The following is an 18644-nucleotide window of genomic DNA, read 5'->3' as shown; positions in this document are numbered from 1 at the left end:
TTCCACATGAGCATATTAATCAGTTGATTACTTGATTGTTAATATGAGATCAATTGAGTGGGATTGATTGATGGTTATTAATCATGTATTGAAGCGATTGAGGGGGATGCACGGCGGTCAAGTGGTTAGCGCGTAGACCTCACAGCTTGGAGACCAGGGTTGATTAATTAAATACATGAATGTATACATTAATTAAAAAAATAATATGTATACTGTACAATATAGAAATATTTAAAATAAAATAAAATAAAATACATAAAACAAAACAAAGCTAAGCTAAAATAAAATAAAATAAAATAAAATAAAATAAAATAAAATAAAATAAAATAAAATAAAATAAAATAAAATAAAATAAAATAAAATAAAATAAAATAAAATAAAATAAAACAAAACAGCATGGCGGTCACGTGGTTAGCACATAGACCTCACAGCTTGGAGACCAGTGTTCAATTCCACCCTCGGCCATCTTGCTTGGCCATCAGGGTTGATTAATTAAATACATTTATGTATAAATTTATTAAAAATAATATACTGTACAATATACAAATATTTAAAATAAAATAAAATAAAATAAAATAAAATAAAATAAAATAAAATAAAATAAAATAAAATAAAATAAAATAAAATAAAATAAAATAAAATAGGGCGGCACGGCGTACAAGTGGTTAGCACGCAGACCTCACAGCTAGGAGACCAGGGTTCAATTCCACCCTCGGCCATCTTTGTGTAGAGTTTGCATGTTCTCCCCGTGCATGCATGGATTTTCTCCGGGTACTCCGATTTCCTCCCACATTCCAAAAAAATTGCCGACATAGGTATGAATGTGAGTGTGAATGGTTGTTTGTCTATATGTGCCCTGTGATTGGCTGGCCACCAGTCCAGGGTGTACCCCGCCTGTCGCCCGAAGACAGCTGGGATAGGCTCCAGCATCCCCTTGTGAGGAAAAGCAGTAGAAAATGAATGAATGAAGCAATTGAGGTGAAATGGAGTGTTGCACTACTTGCTGCAACCTGAAGAGGCGCTGTTGTGTCTGTTTTTGCCAGTTTGCTTTATGACATGATGTTAGCTATGGGATGTGTTTTGTTTTGTTTTTTTTACAGTTTTTCTGTATGTGGCCGTTAATGGTAATAATTTAGGCAGTATTACTAATACTTCAATGTCAGTTCTGCTGAGTTTTGGAATTGGATTTTTCATTATACTGCATGTTTTTGCTTTTTCTTTGGCTTTCATATCCCTTTTTTCTGTGTTTTCTGTCCAAATATTTTATCATGAGTGTTTCATTGCGGTGGAGTTGATGTCCAGGAGCCATATGGATGACTCGGTACGAGCTTTAGTGTTTCTTTACCGCTTTTATTTCCATAGCAGCACCGCCAACCATCCAGTCTCCCCTCAACTAATTTTCCCCCAGACTAACAAAACAAAAGTGGTTTACGATCTCCATCTGTATGCTTGTTCAATATGTGGCGATGCCGCTGTCATAAATCCCGCTTCAATTTAAGAGGAAAGTAGATGATAAAGCCGCCTACTGTTTTTAGGCGTGATTGATATGTCACCGCCGTAGCGACGTGGTCGTGCATATCAATGGGCTGCCGGGACCAATTGGGGGCTGCTTTTTTTTTTTGCGTCTTACAACCCTGACCCTGTCATGTTTTCAGTTTTAAATTGATAGCTCACGCCGACTGGCAACATCAAGGTGGAAACATCCTCCGAAAGGAAAGGATGTAATTCACTCTCGTTGCATACACCGACTACTAACTTAGTATTACGGCCATGTTGAATTGGAATAGTACTTCAGAGGAACCGAATTGGCGATACTTCCTGTCATGACTTTGACCTTGACATTTAATTCAAATAGCAGCTTGTGGTCTTAGAAAGAAATGTTGCTTACCTTCAGACAGGCTTCATAATCAATTTTTGTATTTGCATGACGGACAAGTTATGTTAGCGTTTAGCTTCTTCTTTTTTTTCCTGCTTGACAAAGTGACAAAGTGTGTCGGCTTACAAATAAATGATGTCACTATCTTCAAGTTCAAGCGTGGGGCTCTGCCTCGGTGAGCCAGAATAGGTGTCAGTGTGCAAAAAGAACCTAAAACCAAATTAAATTCAGCCATTCAGAATCCCTCCAACTGTGACATGTCCAAAAAAAAGTCCTTTTGTGGGGATAAAATATAAAATATTCTCCATCTTGGTTGACTGGTGAATATGTTCAGAAATATTGTAGCAGTGTTATTTCCAAACAGGAAGTTGAAGTTTTCCATCCATCCATTCATTTTCTATACTGCTTATCCTCACGAGGGTCACAAGGATGCTGGAGTCTATCCCAGCTGTCTTCGTGCACCCTGGACTGGTGGCCAGCCAATCACAGGGCACATATAGACAAACAACCATTCACACTCACATTCATACCTATGGACAATTTGGAGTCGCTAATTAACCTAGCATGTTTTTGGAATGTGGGAGGAAACCGGAGTAATTTTATTTTATTTTATTTTATTTTATTTTATTTTATTTTAGTTTATTTTATTTTATTTTATTTTATTTTATTTTATTTTATTTTATTTTATTTTAATTCATTCATTCATTCATTTTCTACCGCTTTTCCTCACGAGGGTCACAGGGGGTGCTGGAGCCTATCCCAGCTGTCTTCGGGCAAGAGGCGGGGTACACCCTGGACTGGTGGCCAGCCAATCACAGGGCACATATAGACAAACAACCATTCACACTCACATTCATACCTATGGACAATTTGGAGTCGCCAATTAACCTAGCATGTTTTTGGAATGTGGGAGGACACCGGAATACCCGGAGAAAACCCACGCACAAACATGCAAACTCCACACAGAAATGGCCGAGCAGGGAATCGAACATGGGTTTCTTAGCTGTGTGGCCTAACCACTTCTCCACCGTGCAGCCACAGTTGAGTTTTTCCACACTAATGAAAGCAACAACCTTGCTGAAATAACGCATTTATTTAACAATACAGATATTTGATGTCAAACATAGGGCTAAGATTCCTCATAGCGTAGTGCAAAGCTAATTATTACGAAAAACACATCATTTTATTACAAATTACATATATTCATTTTTTGCAGTACATTTAAGGTGCAATTACTTGAATTCATGCTCAAAAGTAAAATGAAAATAACAGTAATGGTTGTTATGCTCAACGTTACAGCCTTCACCATTAGATGCTACTATGTAAAAACACTATTGTGGTATTTATATATATATTGTATATATATTCTATATAATTAATTATTTATTTGTGCACATTGGAACCTCTAAAGTCATACACTCCGGAATTAGTAGAGAGTTTCTTTGCTGTAATAATATGTCCCGAAAGTCAAACAAACATATCAACATATCATTCTTGCTACATTTAATTAAGCACTATAATAGAAGTTTATATATATATATATATAGTGAACATGTTGCTAAAAGACATAGGGCTCTATTTTCGTAGACCAGGTGCAGGTGCCAATGGGTTATGGCCAGTGCATTTAGTAATTTTCATGAGCAGCGCAATCCGGCGCACCCACACCTCGTCCCTCCCACTGGCACAAATGGCAAAGAGGGACGAGAGAAGGCGTGAGAGGGTTTAACACAGCCGAGTGTAATCTTAACCAATCAAATGAACGCCTCTCATTGCCTTTAAATGCATCGGGCCCACTGGACTGTGTATCACAGTTACATTAAACACAGCAGCAGGCTAATCAAAGCATCTTGTTTGTGATCCACCAGCATTCCTGCTCAACCTGGCACAAATAGACGAACCTTTGATGTTTTTTACAGTATCTTGGTCAAAATGACTCATATCGAATACGTTCATATTGATAATGCTGTACAAAATGTAGCATGTAGCATTTCTTTACAACATTTATTTGTAATAGTTACTCTGCTACTAAGAATGTGTGCATCAGAAATGCACTTTTAAGGTGAGAAAAATGCTGTTAATTTAAAGTTTTAATTAAAAAAATGCAAGGTAATTTCGGTTTTATATTAACAGAATCGAACCATGAATTTTGTGTATTGTTGCACCCCTATTAAGAATATGTGAAATGTTACTTAAAACAGTTACTGAAGGGTTTACAATGGCCAGAGTTTGACACTGGAATGGATAAATTCCCTTTACCTTATGTCCTATGGGTAGAAGTTTAGTTTGAAATGAGAAAACAGCAAATAAGTGTAAATAAAGCAACAATAAAAAAAGCACCACAGCTGCACAGCATCTGTTTTGCTAGAAATAATTACGGAAGAATGCAAAAGGGGATTAATGCCCAAAACACAAATGTTTCTTGTTAGGATGGAAGTCGAAAGAACGAAGAAAAAGTCATGCAATCAAATCTGGGGGGAAAAAAACCCCACAAGGCTGATCATATTCAAATCATTTGAGCGAATCAAAGTAGTTCAGGAAATGATATAAATATCATGTAGGACTGACAGAGCTAACGAAGCTACAACAGGACCCCCCCCCCCCCCCCTCTGTTCTATTTTGGAACAGGAAGGAAGACCTCGCTGATAAGTGATTTCATCAGATCGAGCAAAGAAACACACTGAAACATCAATTTACTGTATTTGACGACACGGGGGGGGGGGGGGGGGGATACCAAACGGATGTTGTTTGATGAAAACATTCAATGCTAACAAAAATGCTATCAAAGAAAAGCTAATGTTTTTGTATTTTGAATCCTTGACATTAATTGACTTGTATCGTAGTTAAAAATATTACTTAAAGGCCCCCTATAATGCAAAAATATTCTAATGAATAATGAATACTCATGAACTAATACATGTAAGTCTACTACTTCAGCTGCAGCTTAGCAAAAAAAACAAGGCTTCTCTACACATCTTAAAATAAAGCCAAAAACAGTCAGTCAGTCAGATGCGTGGTATTGATCTTTTTGTTTGTTATTTGCTAATAGGCTCACCTAGCATGATGTTTCTGTTAAAAGGTGAATGTAATTTCTGTAGCTTACAAAGCTATGCTAATGTTGCTAACTTTTCTGACCTATAAATGTAGTTAGAATGTTGTATTCTCGTGTTAAACCATGACAACTTTTCCGATAATAAGTTTTGCGCATTTGGAAGTGGGAACTGAAAAACATTCGAGATGGTTAAAAACACTCTGTTTCAAAAGGCGTGGTAAAATTGGCCCTTTGTGATGTCACAGAGGGAGGACTTCCTTATATGGTTCATTGTTAGGAAGCACTTTGCGGCATAGTGAGCATGCCCTGAGGTGGGCCGTTGGTGGAATAAATTGAACTGTTTTGGCAGGAAGTACAAATCAAAGGAAATACAGCTGGAATAGGTGCAGATTCTGGAAAATCTAAAAAGTTTTCTGTGCGGGTTATTGTGTGTAGCTGCTCTATAGGAGACCACAACACAATAGGATAATAGGTGCCTATTAAAGCTACAGACACACACAACTTTAAAAAGCATGTTTAACCTGTCTAAATTTCAGCATTAAGGCTAGATTTTGGACAACAAAGTCAGTTTACGGTTATCTGTGTGAAAGGCACAGGTGGATCTCTTGTTCAGACTTTCGACTATTTTGCAAAATCGCAAAGAGGTCTTAAAAGCATCAAAATAAAAAAAAGAGTTGGCTCATGTCGAGATCTCCAAACACATAAAATTTGTACACGGTCCGACAAAAACTGGGACCCGTGTTCTGTGTAAAAGGAGAATGATTTTAAAGTCATGAAATATAAACCAGCGTTCGGGATTTATCTCTGCGTGTTGAGTGTTGGCGGCTGATAAACAGGAACCTGCGTATCGACAAGCGGCGGCCGACCTCTAATGACATCCGCCACCTTCTCAGCGATCATGATGGTGGGAGCGTTTAGGTTTCCGCTGACGATGCTCGGCATGATGGACGCGTCAACCACGCGCAGACGCTCCAAACCGAGCACCCGCGTATCCGAGTCGACCACTGCCATGGGGTCGGAGGGTGCGCCCATTTTGCACGTGCAGGATGGGTGGTACGCGCTATCAGCCTTGGACCGTACAAAGCTGTCGATGTCGGCGTCGGACTGGACACCAGATCCGGGCTGGACTTCGGTGCCGCGAAATGAGTCGAAAGCCTTCTGGGCAAAAATCTCTCGGGAGAGTTTGACGCATTGTCTGAACTCCCAAACGTCAATATCTGCCAGGAATAAAGCATGAGACTCAAACCGGGGGATTTCGGATGTTGTTAAGAGATGAGAACTTACCAGTCGACAGATAGTTGGGCTGCAGAATGGGGTGGTCCGTTGGGTTGGTGCTCCTCAGCTTCATCCAGCCAATACTGGTGCTTCTCATTGGTCCAACATGAACCTGCGATCAGTGCGGTACGGTTACAAACCGCCGGGGTCTCGAACAGATGTGGCTGACTACCTCATGATGTATTTGAACTGAACTGTACAAGACTGTAGGATTGTGACACAAATTGATGTCAGTTTTTGGTTTTATTGCATTTGAACATGCATCAGATTACAATTGAATGCATCACAAAATCAGTTCACAGTTCCACATGTCCAAAAGGAGTAGGAAGAAGCAAAGCTTATTAAATCCTACTCCTCCATCTGGTACTTTTCCAATCAGTAACTGTTACATTTGTTCACTTCCTGCTTTCCTAATATAGTTTAAGTTGTTTTTTGTTTTTGTTAAAATTTTTAATTTTTAATTTTTAATTTTTAATTTTTAATTTTTAATTTTTAATTTTTAATTTTTAATTTTTAATTTTTAATTTTTAATTTTTAATTTTTAATTTTTAATTTTTAATTTAATTTATTTTTTTTGTACTCCGGTTTCCTCCCACATTCCAAAAACATGGTAGGTTAACTGGCGACTCCAAATTGTCCATAGGTATGAATGTGAGTGTGAATGGTTGTTTGTCTTAATTAATAATGGTAATGGGTTTATTTCATTTGAACATGCATCAGATTACAATTGAATGCATCACATAATCAGTTCACAGTTCCACATGTCCGAAAGGAGTAGGAAAAAGCAAAGCTTATTAAATCCTACCCCCCCATCTGGTACTTTTACAATCAGTAACTGTTACATTTGTTCACTTCCTGCTTTCCTAATATAGTTAAATTTTTTTGTTTTTTAATTTCTTTTTTTTTATTTTTGTCACATACCGAATATAGTTTAAGTTATTATTTTTTAATTTTTTTAAAATATTTTTTTATTTTTGTTAAAAAAACATTTAAAAAAATATATTTTTGTCACATACCAAAGTATGAGGTTGATATGTTGGTTTTGAACTCTTCACCAATTAGACTCATAGTGGTAACAAACCCTAACTTCCTCCACTGCACTTTAGCACTGTACCAGAGTAAAAATAACCTCATCCAGGTCATAAAAAATTCCTTATAACAATAAAACCACCTTACGGTTTCTATTAGTATCATTCCAAAGGAGAAGAAACTAATTAGATTCAGTTGTGTCACCATGTGACCTAACGACTTTCTGACTAATGATGCCAGGAGGACGCTTCCTAGGAACATTCCGCTTGCAGAGCAACCCCTGAATGACACGTGATGTGACTGTGAGTGTTAGGTGTGTTATCTGAACAATCACCCACCCACACCTGCACACACACTTCCTTTTACAACATCATCAATTTGCAGATGTGGGAAAAAAAAATCGGTATTTTGCAAGTCCAAGTCAAGTCAAATTTGAAGTCATTTAAATTATGACTCAAGTCTAATTTGAGTACAAGTTCCTTGACTGGACCATTTGGGATCTAGTCCACAAATAAAAACTCACCTGATAGGCTTCTATCTTGGAGGCTACGCGCCCGTGGTCAATGACTTGCGAGGGCAGGAAATGAAACTGGATGTCGGGATGGGCGACACCCGGCCGACTGCGGATGAAGCCCCCACTCTCCAGGTGAGCCGTTGCGCCGTAACCTTGGAGATGACGCACACAGCAGCAGAAAAACACAAAAATGAGCTGGAAGATCTGGAAAGCTTTCTGTGCTGGTTATTGTGTTTAGCTGCTCTTTTGGAGTCCACAACTCAATGGTGGGAAGCAGCAAATAGGTGCAGATTCTGGGAGATCTGGAAAGTTTTCTGCACTGGTTATTGTGTTTAGCTGCTCTTTTGGAGTCCACAACTCAATGGTGAGAACCAGTAAATAGGTGAAGATTTTGGAAGATCTGGAAAGCTTCCTGCGCTGGTTATTGTGTTTAGCTGCTCTATAGGAGTCCACAACTCAGTGGTGGGACGCAGCAAATAGGTGCAGATTCTGGAAGATCTGTAAAGCTTTCTGCGCTGGTTATTGTGTTTAGCTGCTCTATAGGAGTCCACAACTCAGTGGTGGGACGCAGCAAATATGTGCAGATTCTGGAAGATCTGTAAAGCTTTCTGCGCTGGTTATTGTGTTGAGCTGCTCTATAGGAGTCCACAACTCAATGGTGGAAAGCAGGAAATAGGTGTAGATTCTGGAAGATCTGTAAAGCTTTCTGTGTTGGTTATTGTGTTTAGCTGCTCTATAGGAGTCCATAACTCAATGGTGGGAAGCAGCAAATAGGTGCAGATTCTGGAAGATCTGGAAAGCTTTCTGTGCTGGTTATTGTGTTGAGCTGCTCTATAGGAGTCCACAACTCAATGGTGAGAACCAGTAAATAGGTGCAGATTTTGGAAGATCTGGAAAGCTTCCTGCGCTGGTTATTGTGTTTAGCTGCTCTTTTGGAGTCCACAACTCAATGGTGGGAAGCAGGAAATAGGTGCTGATTCTGGGAGATCTGGAAAGCTTTCTGTGCTGGTTATTGTGTTTAGCTGCTCTATAGGAGTCCACAACTCAAGGGTGGGAAGCAGCAAATAGGCGCAGATTCTGGAAGATCTGGAAAGCTTTCTGTGCTGGTTATTGTGTTTGGCTGCTCTATAGGAGTCCACAACTCAATACAAAGGGCCGAAAAATAATCATAGTAGTTTCTTTAATGTTTATTTGATATAATAATAAATGAGCAAAATGTTAACTGTAATTGTTGTGTTTAATGTCTGCGTGTTTGTGTGGTTACCTGTGAACAGGGAAAGCCACTCCAGGCCTATTTTGACCATATGGAAAGGTTTCTGGGCTTTGTAGAGTGTGATGGGTTGAGTGCACTGTTGCTGGACATACAGCTCCAAATGATCCTGCAGGTTGCTGCCAACACCTGAAATATTAATTTTACCATTTTTAACCCATTTTTTAAAACACATTTTAACATATTTTTTACTCCAACTGACTTATTATTTTTCTCTATATTAAGCAAAAAGCACCAGGTAAGTGTTGGACCACAGGGATGCCATGTTGCTTGAGGTCATCTGCGTTTCCCACTCCAGACAACATGAGAAGCTGCGGCGAGTTGATGGCGCCGCCGCTCAAGATCACCTCTTTATCTGCAAACACCTGCAGAACATTTGGGAGTTTGTGTACGGCACCAAAATCAGTGACGTTTTTTTTTTTTTTTGCAGCTTTTACCCGTTTTAACTCTCCTTTCTGAATATATTCCACTCCAACAGCTCGTCGGCCATCAAACAGGATCTTTGTGGTTAAGCAGCGCACCTCTGTCTTCAGGTTGGCTCGACCCAGGACGGGTCTCAGGTAGGCACTGGCTGTGCTCCATCGCTTCCCTGCAAAATGATTTAGCATGAATGTTAGAACCCTGAAGAGATCCTAGTGACGTACAATGTTTTAGTTTCAAGACATTGAATGAATTTAGGTGGAATTTGTCAAAGCTCCCATTGAAAACCAATTAAAATGCAGTTTTTGAGTCCATATTTATCTAATATAAACATATTTATTTTTTGTGCACCAGATGGCGCTAATTTTTTCCCATGCAAAGCATGCAGAAAAAAATTCTTACCTTTTTCTGTTCTCTTCAAGGGTGCAGTAGTAAGATAGGAAAACAATTGTATTTAGTATTTTTACAGCAGTTTTTGGGAAGCTGACATTTTCTGGTTTTTGTTTTAAAATGTGAGAATGTCTGAAAAATATGTTGCTGCCAATCATTGACCCATCATTACAAGATGTATTCTGGGACACTCCAAAAATTAAAAAAAAAGCAGCTTTGTAATGGGTGTATACTAGAAAACACACAGAAAACAAGTTTTTACATGATGTCTTTAAATGCAACCCCTTATTACTCATAATAACACTGTCAAATGTTCTTCAACTATTAACAAGACTGGTGTTGGAAAAATTGATTTTTTTTTAGCTTGACATATTCACTTCATATGGAGCTGTTAATTAATTCATGTAAAAACTGTGATTAATCAGATTAACATCATTTGACAGCCCTAGTCATTTTATATATCATTATATTTTGAATATTTTTGAAATTTTGAATTTCAAGTTATATGTTTTAAGGCTGCACGGTGGTCGTGTGGTTAGCGCGCAGACCTCATAGCTAGAAGACCCTAGTTCAATTCCACCCTCGGCTATCTCTGTGTGGAGTTTGCATGTTCTCCCCGTGCATGCGTGGGTTTTCTCCGGGTACTCCGATTTCCTCCCACATTCCAAAAACATGCTAGGTTAATTCGGTTTTGTAATGTGTGCATACTATAAAACACACAGAAAATTTTTACATGATGTCTTTGAATGCAACCCCTTATTACTCATAATAACACTGTCAAATGTTCTTCTACTATTAACAAGACTAGTGTTAGAAAAATTTATTTTTAGACTTGCGTGCTATCTTTTAGCTTGCTCGACATATTAATTTAATATGTAGCTGTTAATTAATTAATGTAAAAACTGTGATTAATCAGATTAACATCATTTGATAGCCCTAATAATTTTATATATAATTATTTTGAATATTTTTGAAATTTTGAATTTGATGTTATAAGGCTGCACAGCGGTCGTGTGGTTAGCGTGCAGACCTCACAGCTATGAGACCCAAGTTCAATTCCACCCTCGGCTATCTTTGTGTGGAGTTTGCATGTTCTCCCCGTGCATGAGTGGGTTTTCTCCGGGTACTCCGGTTTCCTCCCACATTCCAAAAAAACATGCTAGGTTAATTAGCGACTCCAAATTGTCCATAGGTATGAATGTGAGTGTGAATGGTTGTTTGTCTATATGTGCCCTGTGATTGGCTGGCCACCAGTCCAGGGTGTACCTCGTGATGATAAGCAAATAGAAAATGAATGAAAATATGAATATTGTGTATATTTTTAAGGCAGCTTTGAATTACATTTTTTGTCATCAGACATTTTTGACCTTTAAAGATGGTCATGTCCATCCATCCCAGGCCTTCTTGTTGGTATCCGTTCATGTCCTCGGTGAAGGGGTACCCCGCCTGTTGTCCCGCCTCAATAAAAGCCTTGTGAAGAGGGTGGTTGGTCTTTCCTCGGGATACGTGGAGCGGACCGCTACCTCCGCGGTACCTGCAGGGGTATCATTTTGTCATTTAATCGGAACCCACTCAGTAGCTCTCTGAAGAAGAATACTATTCTTCACAATATTTGCAAGGAAAAAGAAGTTGAGAAGATTCCAAGAAGTCTCTTTAGTCACGTACCTGTCTTCCCCCATCTCGTGACACTGAGCCTTCCTGAAGTAAGGCAAGCAATGGTCGTAATCCCAACCTTGTGCCCCCTCCCTCTGCCAGCGATTGTAGTCCTCAGCATGGCCACGTATGTACACCATAGCGTTGAGCGACGACGACCCGCCCCAGACGCGCCCCCTCGGCCAGTACATGACCCGGTTTCCCATGTGGGCTTGAGGCAAAGTGTGGTAGTACCAGTTGTATCTGTTGGGAGCGTAGCAGAACACCATTTAGCTATTCGGTGGCGAGATGAACCAACGCGTGTTTGTCGTACCTGTCGTGACAAAGATTGTAGGTCAACGCCGCTGGCATGTGGATCTTCCATGACAAGCGTACACTCCCCAGCAACATGTCTTTAGGCCCCGCCTCAAGCAGCAAAACAGACTCATCGGCGTCCTCAGTGAGGCGGTTGGCCAGGACGCATCCCGCTGACCCCGCCCCCACAATGATGTAACTGTACGATTTGTGTTGGGTTGCAGGTGATGCTGGACTCTGACGAGGAGCTGCGGTGCTGAGACATCGATGGTGGTTGGAGGCGGAAGCGGGAACGCCGGTACTCAGGACAAACAAGCGATAAGGCAAACGGGTCGTTCTGCAAAATTGTCTGGTTCCAGTTAGGCCCAACATGGCCAAAGACGACATTCTGGTTCTAAGTGGACCGCTCAGCTGCAAGTGGGAACATGAGAAAACATCATTGGACAGTTGGAACGACCTCAGAGTTAGTTCTAGCAGACAAAAACAAAATCAGTGGCTTTTCCTTTGTGGAAGGGTGTCAGCGACAAGCACCTTCCAATGGTGCTCCCATTCTGTGTGGAAGTGGTAAGTTTCTGACTTTTGGTTCTTCTTCCCCGGTACGTTTGAAACATATTTTGAAGCTAATTGGAGGCTAACTAACATGTCTACAGAGATCTAATAAAGGTATTAAAGGTTGCACGGTGGTCGAGTGGTTAGCGCGCAGACCTCACAGCTAGGAGACCCGAGTTCAATCCCACACTCAGCTATCTCTGTGTGGAGTTTGCATGTTCTCCCCGTGCATGCGTGGGTTTTTTCCGGATACTCCGGTTTTCTCCCACATTCCAAAAACATGCTAGGTTAATTGGCGACTGCAAATTGTCCATAAGGCTGCACGGCGTTCAAGTCGCTGGCGCGCAGACCTCACAGCTAGGAGACCCGAGTTCAATCCCAACTTCGGCCATCTCTGTGTGGAGTTTGCATGTTCTCCCCGTGCATTTGTGGGTTTTCTCCGGGTACTCCGGTTTCCTCACTTCCAAAAACATGCTAGGTTAATTGACGACTCCAAATTGTCCACAGGTATGAATATGAGTGTGAATGGTTGTTTGTTTATATGTGCCCTGTGATTGGCTGGCTGGCCACCAGTTCAGGGTGTACCCCGCCTCTTGCCCCGAAGACAGCTGGGATAGGCTCCAGCACCCCCGCGACCCTTGTGAGGTCTGTGCGCTAACCACTCGACCACCGTGCAACTGAGTCATGTTTATGCTTTTTAAAATATATTTTATGTTACTATTCTACTTTTGTTTTTTTGTTTTTTTTGTTTATTATTATGACAAGTGACGCTCTACCTCACCTGCCGCCCCTGACCGCACGTGCATGACGATTTGTTACAATTCAACGACATTATGACCCTTTATCTCCGTGTTCCATTGCTGCCATATCTCATATATAATCTCATCCCGTTGTTACACTATTACCATTCCCACGGCTACCTGACCTTCTTTTAGCCATCGGTGGTCACTCATTGATTTCATAGGCTATGAATGTTTAACTAAACCTCTTTTTTTCAAAGTGCTGACCAAAGTACCGATATACATATAAAACCATATAAAATGACTGCTTTACTATATAAAAGCAGCTAAAACACACAATACACCAAGAAATGTATAAATGAATACAATAAGGCTGACTTAATAATTAATATAAGTCAAGTCATAAACTACATATACTACGTGCATTATGTGGGTCAGGAAATCTACACCAGTCGGCTTAAATTTCAGACTAATTTCAGCCTGCATTCTGGAATATCAAGTTACTGTCTTTAAACTGGCCAAAAATAAAAAAAGAAAGTTACAGAATTGTTTTGGAGCCAGTTTAGCATTTTTTGCAAGTGTTTTTTTTTGCATGTGCAAAGCAATTTCTCAACAATGTCTTATCAGTGTCCAGTGTCCTAAGTCTCACTCATGACCCACAAAGACTTAAGTAAACTTTTAGTGCAAAGCACCAGCAATACTTTTGATTTTTAATATGCATTATTTTTCATTTTGCAGAAACTTGCAGCATAGAGAGGCATATTTCCTTCATGGTGTAAAAACAAAACACAAAAGGCGTGTGACTGACAGTGCATGGCAACAAGATGGTAATTAATGATAAAAGAATAAATGCAGCTTACCGTTTGACGAGGCGAGAGTCCAGACTGGTTGTTAAGGCTGGAAGTGGGCGGAGTCTCTGTCGGAACTGTCACTGACAGCGTGCGGTGTTTTTTTTTTTTTTTTTTTAATCTTTGTGTGGGTTGTTTTTTTTTATTTCCACCTCAAGATTATTTATTTCCTACATAAAAGCTAACACCGAATCTATTAATTCATTTCTGTCCACACGGCTGAGTCATCATCATGTTGAGAGGACACCTTTTTGCCAGCTTTTATCTGGCCTCAGCCCTGGTGACGTCACAAGAGGTTGTAAGTTACTTTGATGGTTTATCGAGTGACGACTGCTCCGTTTTAAACATTCTTAACTAATCATTTTCATATTCATATTATGCCGGTTCTCTACAGACAATGGAGTGTCGGGAATATGATGGTAGGTTGACTTCAGTTTCGTTTTTCGTGTGTTTGTGTGTGTGGAACTACGTTAAATCAAGTGCTGTATCATACATTTACAATGTACTCAAAACACACACTGATTTTTTTGCACATAGGCCCCGAAATAGGGCAAAACACATAAAAAAAATCTGTACACACGAACACAATTCACATAAACACGCACACACATACTGATAATGGGTACACTATTTAAAAAAGCCGTGTACAGACACGCAAATAAACACGCTCACACACATATATAATATTCACACGGACCAACATTTAAACTTTTAAATTGTTTAAACTTAGGTTATTCAGTGTGTGTATGTGTGTGGGAAAAATGAATTCGGTGCGTCCGGAAGCTCAGTTCAGTGTAACCGGAAAACACCTGAAATGACTTGTGAGTTTCAAAATAAACTACACTCATGCTAAACATGCTAGGTGGTTCGTTCTTATGGATTGTAAATGTATGCAAAATAACTAATAATGAGTCCTTGTCTCTCAAGTATGACATTTTTATAGCAAAGCCTATAAAAATGTATAAAATTGAATTGTTTGAAGAAGCAAAATCGGAATAGTTATAATAGTTACTAGGTATAGTGGTGTGTTCCTGTAAACGCGCAGTTTCCGGTTACAACCAAGTTAGCTTCCGGGCGCCGAATTTATTTTTACACACACACACGCATATACACACTACTGCTCCTCGGAAGGACACTTCCTTATTGTCACGAGACAGCCGTGAGATGCATTCGTGGACACTCTGAAAATCACATAATGTCGTAATTATGTGCTATACCTATGTAGGGATCTATTTTCTATGTGGCTTATCCTCACTAGGGTCTTGGGGCGAGAGGTGGGGTACACCCAGGACTGGTCACCAGCCAATCACAGGGCACATATAGACAAACAACCATTCACACTTACATTCATACCTATGGACAATTTTTGAGTAGCCAATTAACCTAGCATGTTTTTGGAACGTAAACCAGAGTACTGTGTGCTAACATTAAGTAGTGTAACACTTGCTGCTGTACAATATGATGGATTTAAGTATGTATTATATATGTAATTGTCTTTTCTTACAGAATTTCCCCCCACCAGTCATCTCAGCCCATCTCTGCTGGCAGATTTAAAGGTTGAATTGGTGAAAGTGTCCCAAAAAGACATGATGAATGTAAGCTGGGCTATCAACATTGACGGTAACCATCATTAAGTTAATAACATAAAATGATACTTGTACTACTTGTACTATTGTACTATTTGGTCAGCATGTTTGTGTTTTTTTTGTTGTTGTTGTAGCCAGCATTGAATACCTGATTGGGACACGATTAATGGGGGAAACTGATCTTCTCTGTGAATATACTCCACCTTTGGCCGAGGCTGACATCACCGGGTCACATCAGGTATTACTAGTACTAGAGTTATGTATTAGTAATTCTTATGTAATAAGAGCGACTTTCTTGCAGACAAAGTCCAATAGTTCAAACTGTCAGTGCAACACAAAATGCTTCTAGACACAACACAACAATTATGAAATGATTTTTTTTAATAATTAGCTGCAACTGAGTGAAAGCCCTTCAAACGTTCAAAAGTGGAATAGTTGAATATTAATGCAAATGTTCTAGGCATTTAAAAATTATATAACAACAGCAGTCCATTCATTTTGTTTGTTACATTGAAAAATAATCAAAGTTTTTTTTTGTAGTAAGTGAATAATTACTTACAAAATATATGAATAATAAATATAAAATACAAAATTATTTGGATTTTATACAAATGAAATAAAACATAAAAAAATATTTTTTTCAGGTAGTCCATTTATTCTATTCCATTTAAAAAGAATAAAAATCTGTTTTTCTCATAAATTAATTAATTTTAATAATAATAGTAATGTATGTACAAGTATAATAAATATAAAATACTGTTATTTTTATTTGATACAAATATACATATATCTCACATGGGTAGTCCATGTAGTTTGTTATATTTGGAAATAATTATGTGTTTTGGTATTGATTAATTTTTTTCAATTATTTTTGTATTAATATTACATAGAATCAATAAAACAAAAATAAAAAAATATATATTATTATAAATATATATATATTATAATAAATATATAATATATAAAAAAATAAAAAGCAATTAAATAAAATTTAGAACGCATATAAAATTCTGCTTTTAATGTTCAATAAAATCAATAATATAGTTTTTAAAAAATCATAATTATATTTGTTTCGTCTTTCGTCTTTTTTCCTGATTATGGAGTCGCCACGGCGGATCTTTTTCATTAGTCCATTCAATTCATTGTGATTGTCTGTTGTCTCTCATTCCGTGTAGAAATGGTTTCATTACTTGGTGAAAGCAAACTACGGCTCCAACTTAATCCAAGCAGCCAATCTTCCTTTGCCGCCGCTGGGCAGCGGCCCCGCTTACAAGTTCAAGACGTTGTTCATACCTCGCCCCATACACGGCAAGTACACTTTTTTGTTCTCCTTTTGCTGACCTCCTTGTAAAAAAAAAATAATAATAAAATCACATTCTAAGATGGTGTGAACAGACGATTAATCTAACTAGGGTTACTCAAGACAATACCTATCTCTGTCTAATAAATAAGTCTAATAAATAAGTATATAAGTATCAATGCAATGGTATTGCTATGGTGCAATAACAGCCCTTGTCATCATATTATCATGTCTGGGTAAATATGTCAAAACAGGTTTTGCAGGTCTTGCACCAAAGCCTACTTTTCACCCCAAAAGTAAGGAAACGCTAACTGACGTCACCACAGAGAGCCCCCATTCAGGTAAAACAAACAATTGCTGCAGTTATGCATACGTTTGATTAATGTATTACTAATTAAATAGTTATGATAACGATTTTGTTCATTGATTCAGAGCCTTCACACATCTCTAGCAACATATTGGTGACCGTTTATTTAGGACTCACTGCTGGCATGATCCTCACTTCTGGATGCATTTTGTGTAAGTGAATCACCTCTATACATGCATCAATAAAAAAAATTATTAATTATGTGAATTTCCTTTTCCAATCAGCTAAAAGATGTGGAAGACACTTGGTTTTTTCGTTGGGGTTTAAAAGGTTGCCTATATCGTCCGGTGTTCCCGTGTCTGTCCTCGTGGTGTACCCTCCTGAGAGCACAGCCTTCCAGAAAGCCGTCATGGTACTGGCAGAGTTTCTGCAGAAGCATGCTAGCTGCAGCGTAGCGATCGACGTATGGCAGCAGGGAAGAATTGCACAAGTCGGTCCCATGCGTTGGCTCATTGAAGAAGTCAAAGCTGCACAGCATGTCCTCATCATCTGTCCACCGGTAAGAAGATGTCAAATGAACCGAGGATCCGATCCGGACTTAACACTTTTCCTTTTTTTTTTTTTTTTACAGCCAAGCTACATTGATCCCTGCAACCTCGCCGCCACGGGACCTTCCGCAACAGCTGCAGCTCACGACCTTTACCCTCTCACCCTCAACATGGTGGCGAGTCACGCTAAGAACGCTAATGAGCTTGCTAAGTTTTGGGTGTTACAGCTAGGCAAGCACAAGGACAAGAGTTACCCGGCTGCGGAACTCAGCGCCTGCAAACGTTTTTATTTATTGAAGGATTTAAACAAACTCTGCAGGAGTCTGCACACTTCGAGGCAAGATGGGAAGATGAGGGCAGATCTTGTCTTTGGACCTGACAGTGGAAAGAGTACGGTGAAGTTAAGAGATGCTGTAGGAAAACTAAGTAGGGATTGTGTTGTGGCTTCCAGCGAAGCTCAACCACTGACTACTGTCATCACTGTTTGATATACAGTAAAGTCTCGTTATATCGATATCAGTTATAACAAATTACTACTTATTACGATACTATTTTCATTTCCCGGCAAATTTCTAGTCTTTTATGATATAATTAGTTCCGTTAATACGATACCCGGTTATTATGATAATCCGGTTACTACGATGCCCTTTTCATCTCCCGCCAGCCAATTTGGTCTGCTTATATCAATACAAAAGCAGCTTAAATCAATCTTTGCCCCACATAGCTGGCCAAACACATGCCTGTATAGAATCTATACACACGAGAGAAACCACGAACGCAGTTGGTTCTTCTGTTGCAGGCAAGCTGCTCGACATTGTTCTATACTATAGAACAATGTCGAGTGCATTATTGCCCACTTTTAATGCAGTTCGGCGCAGGATTGGATATATGGATAGTCCGGTTATATCGGTATTTTTTCCGACTCCAGAGAATATCGATATAACGAGACTTTACTGTATATGAATGTTTGAATATGTGGTTTATTAATATGAAGAT

At 39.1% G+C, this 18644-nt stretch overlaps 2 protein-coding genes across 6 annotated transcripts; one reads left to right on the top strand and one right to left on the bottom strand.

Moving 5' to 3' along the window:
* Positions 1–5608: 5608 nt before the first annotated feature.
* On the bottom strand, positions 5609–14352 carry chdh (choline dehydrogenase). 2 transcript variants are annotated; one of them, XM_058085461.2, is made up of 10 exons: positions 13920–14352; positions 11790–12195; positions 11489–11719; positions 11191–11357; positions 9451–9602; positions 9249–9378; positions 9008–9142; positions 7753–7895; positions 6210–6312; positions 5609–6142 (listed from the first exon to the last, which is right to left on the bottom strand). In XM_058085461.2, the coding sequence occupies exons 2-10, from the start codon at positions 12155–12157 to the stop codon at positions 5724–5726; spliced, it is 1848 nt and encodes a 615-aa protein (XP_057941444.2). In that variant the 5' UTR covers positions 12158–12195; positions 13920–14352; the 3' UTR covers positions 5609–5723. The 2 variants fall into 2 exon arrangements, with proteins under 2 accessions (XP_057941444.2, XP_057941445.2); XM_058085462.2 differs by lacking the exon at positions 13920–14352 and having other exon boundaries at positions 11790–12542.
* Positions 14040–18341, top strand: il17rb (interleukin 17 receptor B). Of its 4 annotated transcripts, none has more exons than XM_078797791.1 (8): positions 14040–14326; positions 15414–15502; positions 15628–15731; positions 16669–16801; positions 17048–17134; positions 17226–17312; positions 17385–17659; positions 17732–18341. In XM_078797791.1, exons 3-8 carry the CDS (start codon positions 15660–15662, stop codon positions 18134–18136), a joined length of 1059 nt encoding a protein of 352 aa, XP_078653917.1. In that variant the 5' UTR covers positions 14040–14326; positions 15414–15502; positions 15628–15659; the 3' UTR covers positions 18137–18341. The 4 variants fall into 4 exon arrangements, with proteins under 4 accessions (XP_078653917.1, XP_078653915.1, XP_078653914.1 ...); XM_078797789.1 differs by having other exon boundaries at positions 15414–15527; positions 17057–17134; XM_078797788.1 differs by having other exon boundaries at positions 15414–15527.
* The last annotated feature ends 303 nt before the right edge of the window (positions 18342–18644 follow it).

This window comes from Doryrhamphus excisus, linkage group LG17, assembly GCF_037039965.1.
Source record: "Doryrhamphus excisus strain RoL-2023G ecotype Guam linkage group LG17, RoL_Dexc_Guam_v1.1, whole genome shotgun sequence".
NCBI classification, from domain to species: Eukaryota; Metazoa; Chordata; class Actinopteri; order Syngnathiformes; family Syngnathidae; genus Doryrhamphus; species Doryrhamphus excisus.
Note: the sequence above shows the minus strand (reverse complement) of the source record. Positions and strands in the feature narration are given on the sequence as shown.

Excerpts from the sequence above, each read along its gene's own strand:
- chdh (XM_058085461.2), bottom strand. The coding sequence starts at position 12,157 with ATGTCGTCTTTGGCCATGTTGGGCCTAACTGGAACCAGACAATTTTGC. Across the intron at positions 11,358-11,488 it reads CACGAGATGGGGGAAGACAG|GTACCGCGGAGGTAGCGGTC; the intron begins GTACGTGACTAA and ends ATACCCCTGCAG. Across the intron at positions 9,603-11,190 it reads GGACATGACCATCTTTAAAG|GGAAGCGATGGAGCACAGCC; the intron begins GTCAAAAATGTC and ends ATCATTTTGCAG.
- il17rb (XM_078797788.1), top strand. The coding sequence starts at position 14,305 with ATGGAGTGTCGGGAATATGATG. Across the intron at positions 16,802-17,047 it reads CATACCTCGCCCCATACACG|GTTTTGCAGGTCTTGCACCA; the intron begins GCAAGTACACTT and ends ATGTCAAAACAG. Across the intron at positions 17,135-17,225 it reads CACAGAGAGCCCCCATTCAG|AGCCTTCACACATCTCTAGC; the intron begins GTAAAACAAACA and ends TCATTGATTCAG.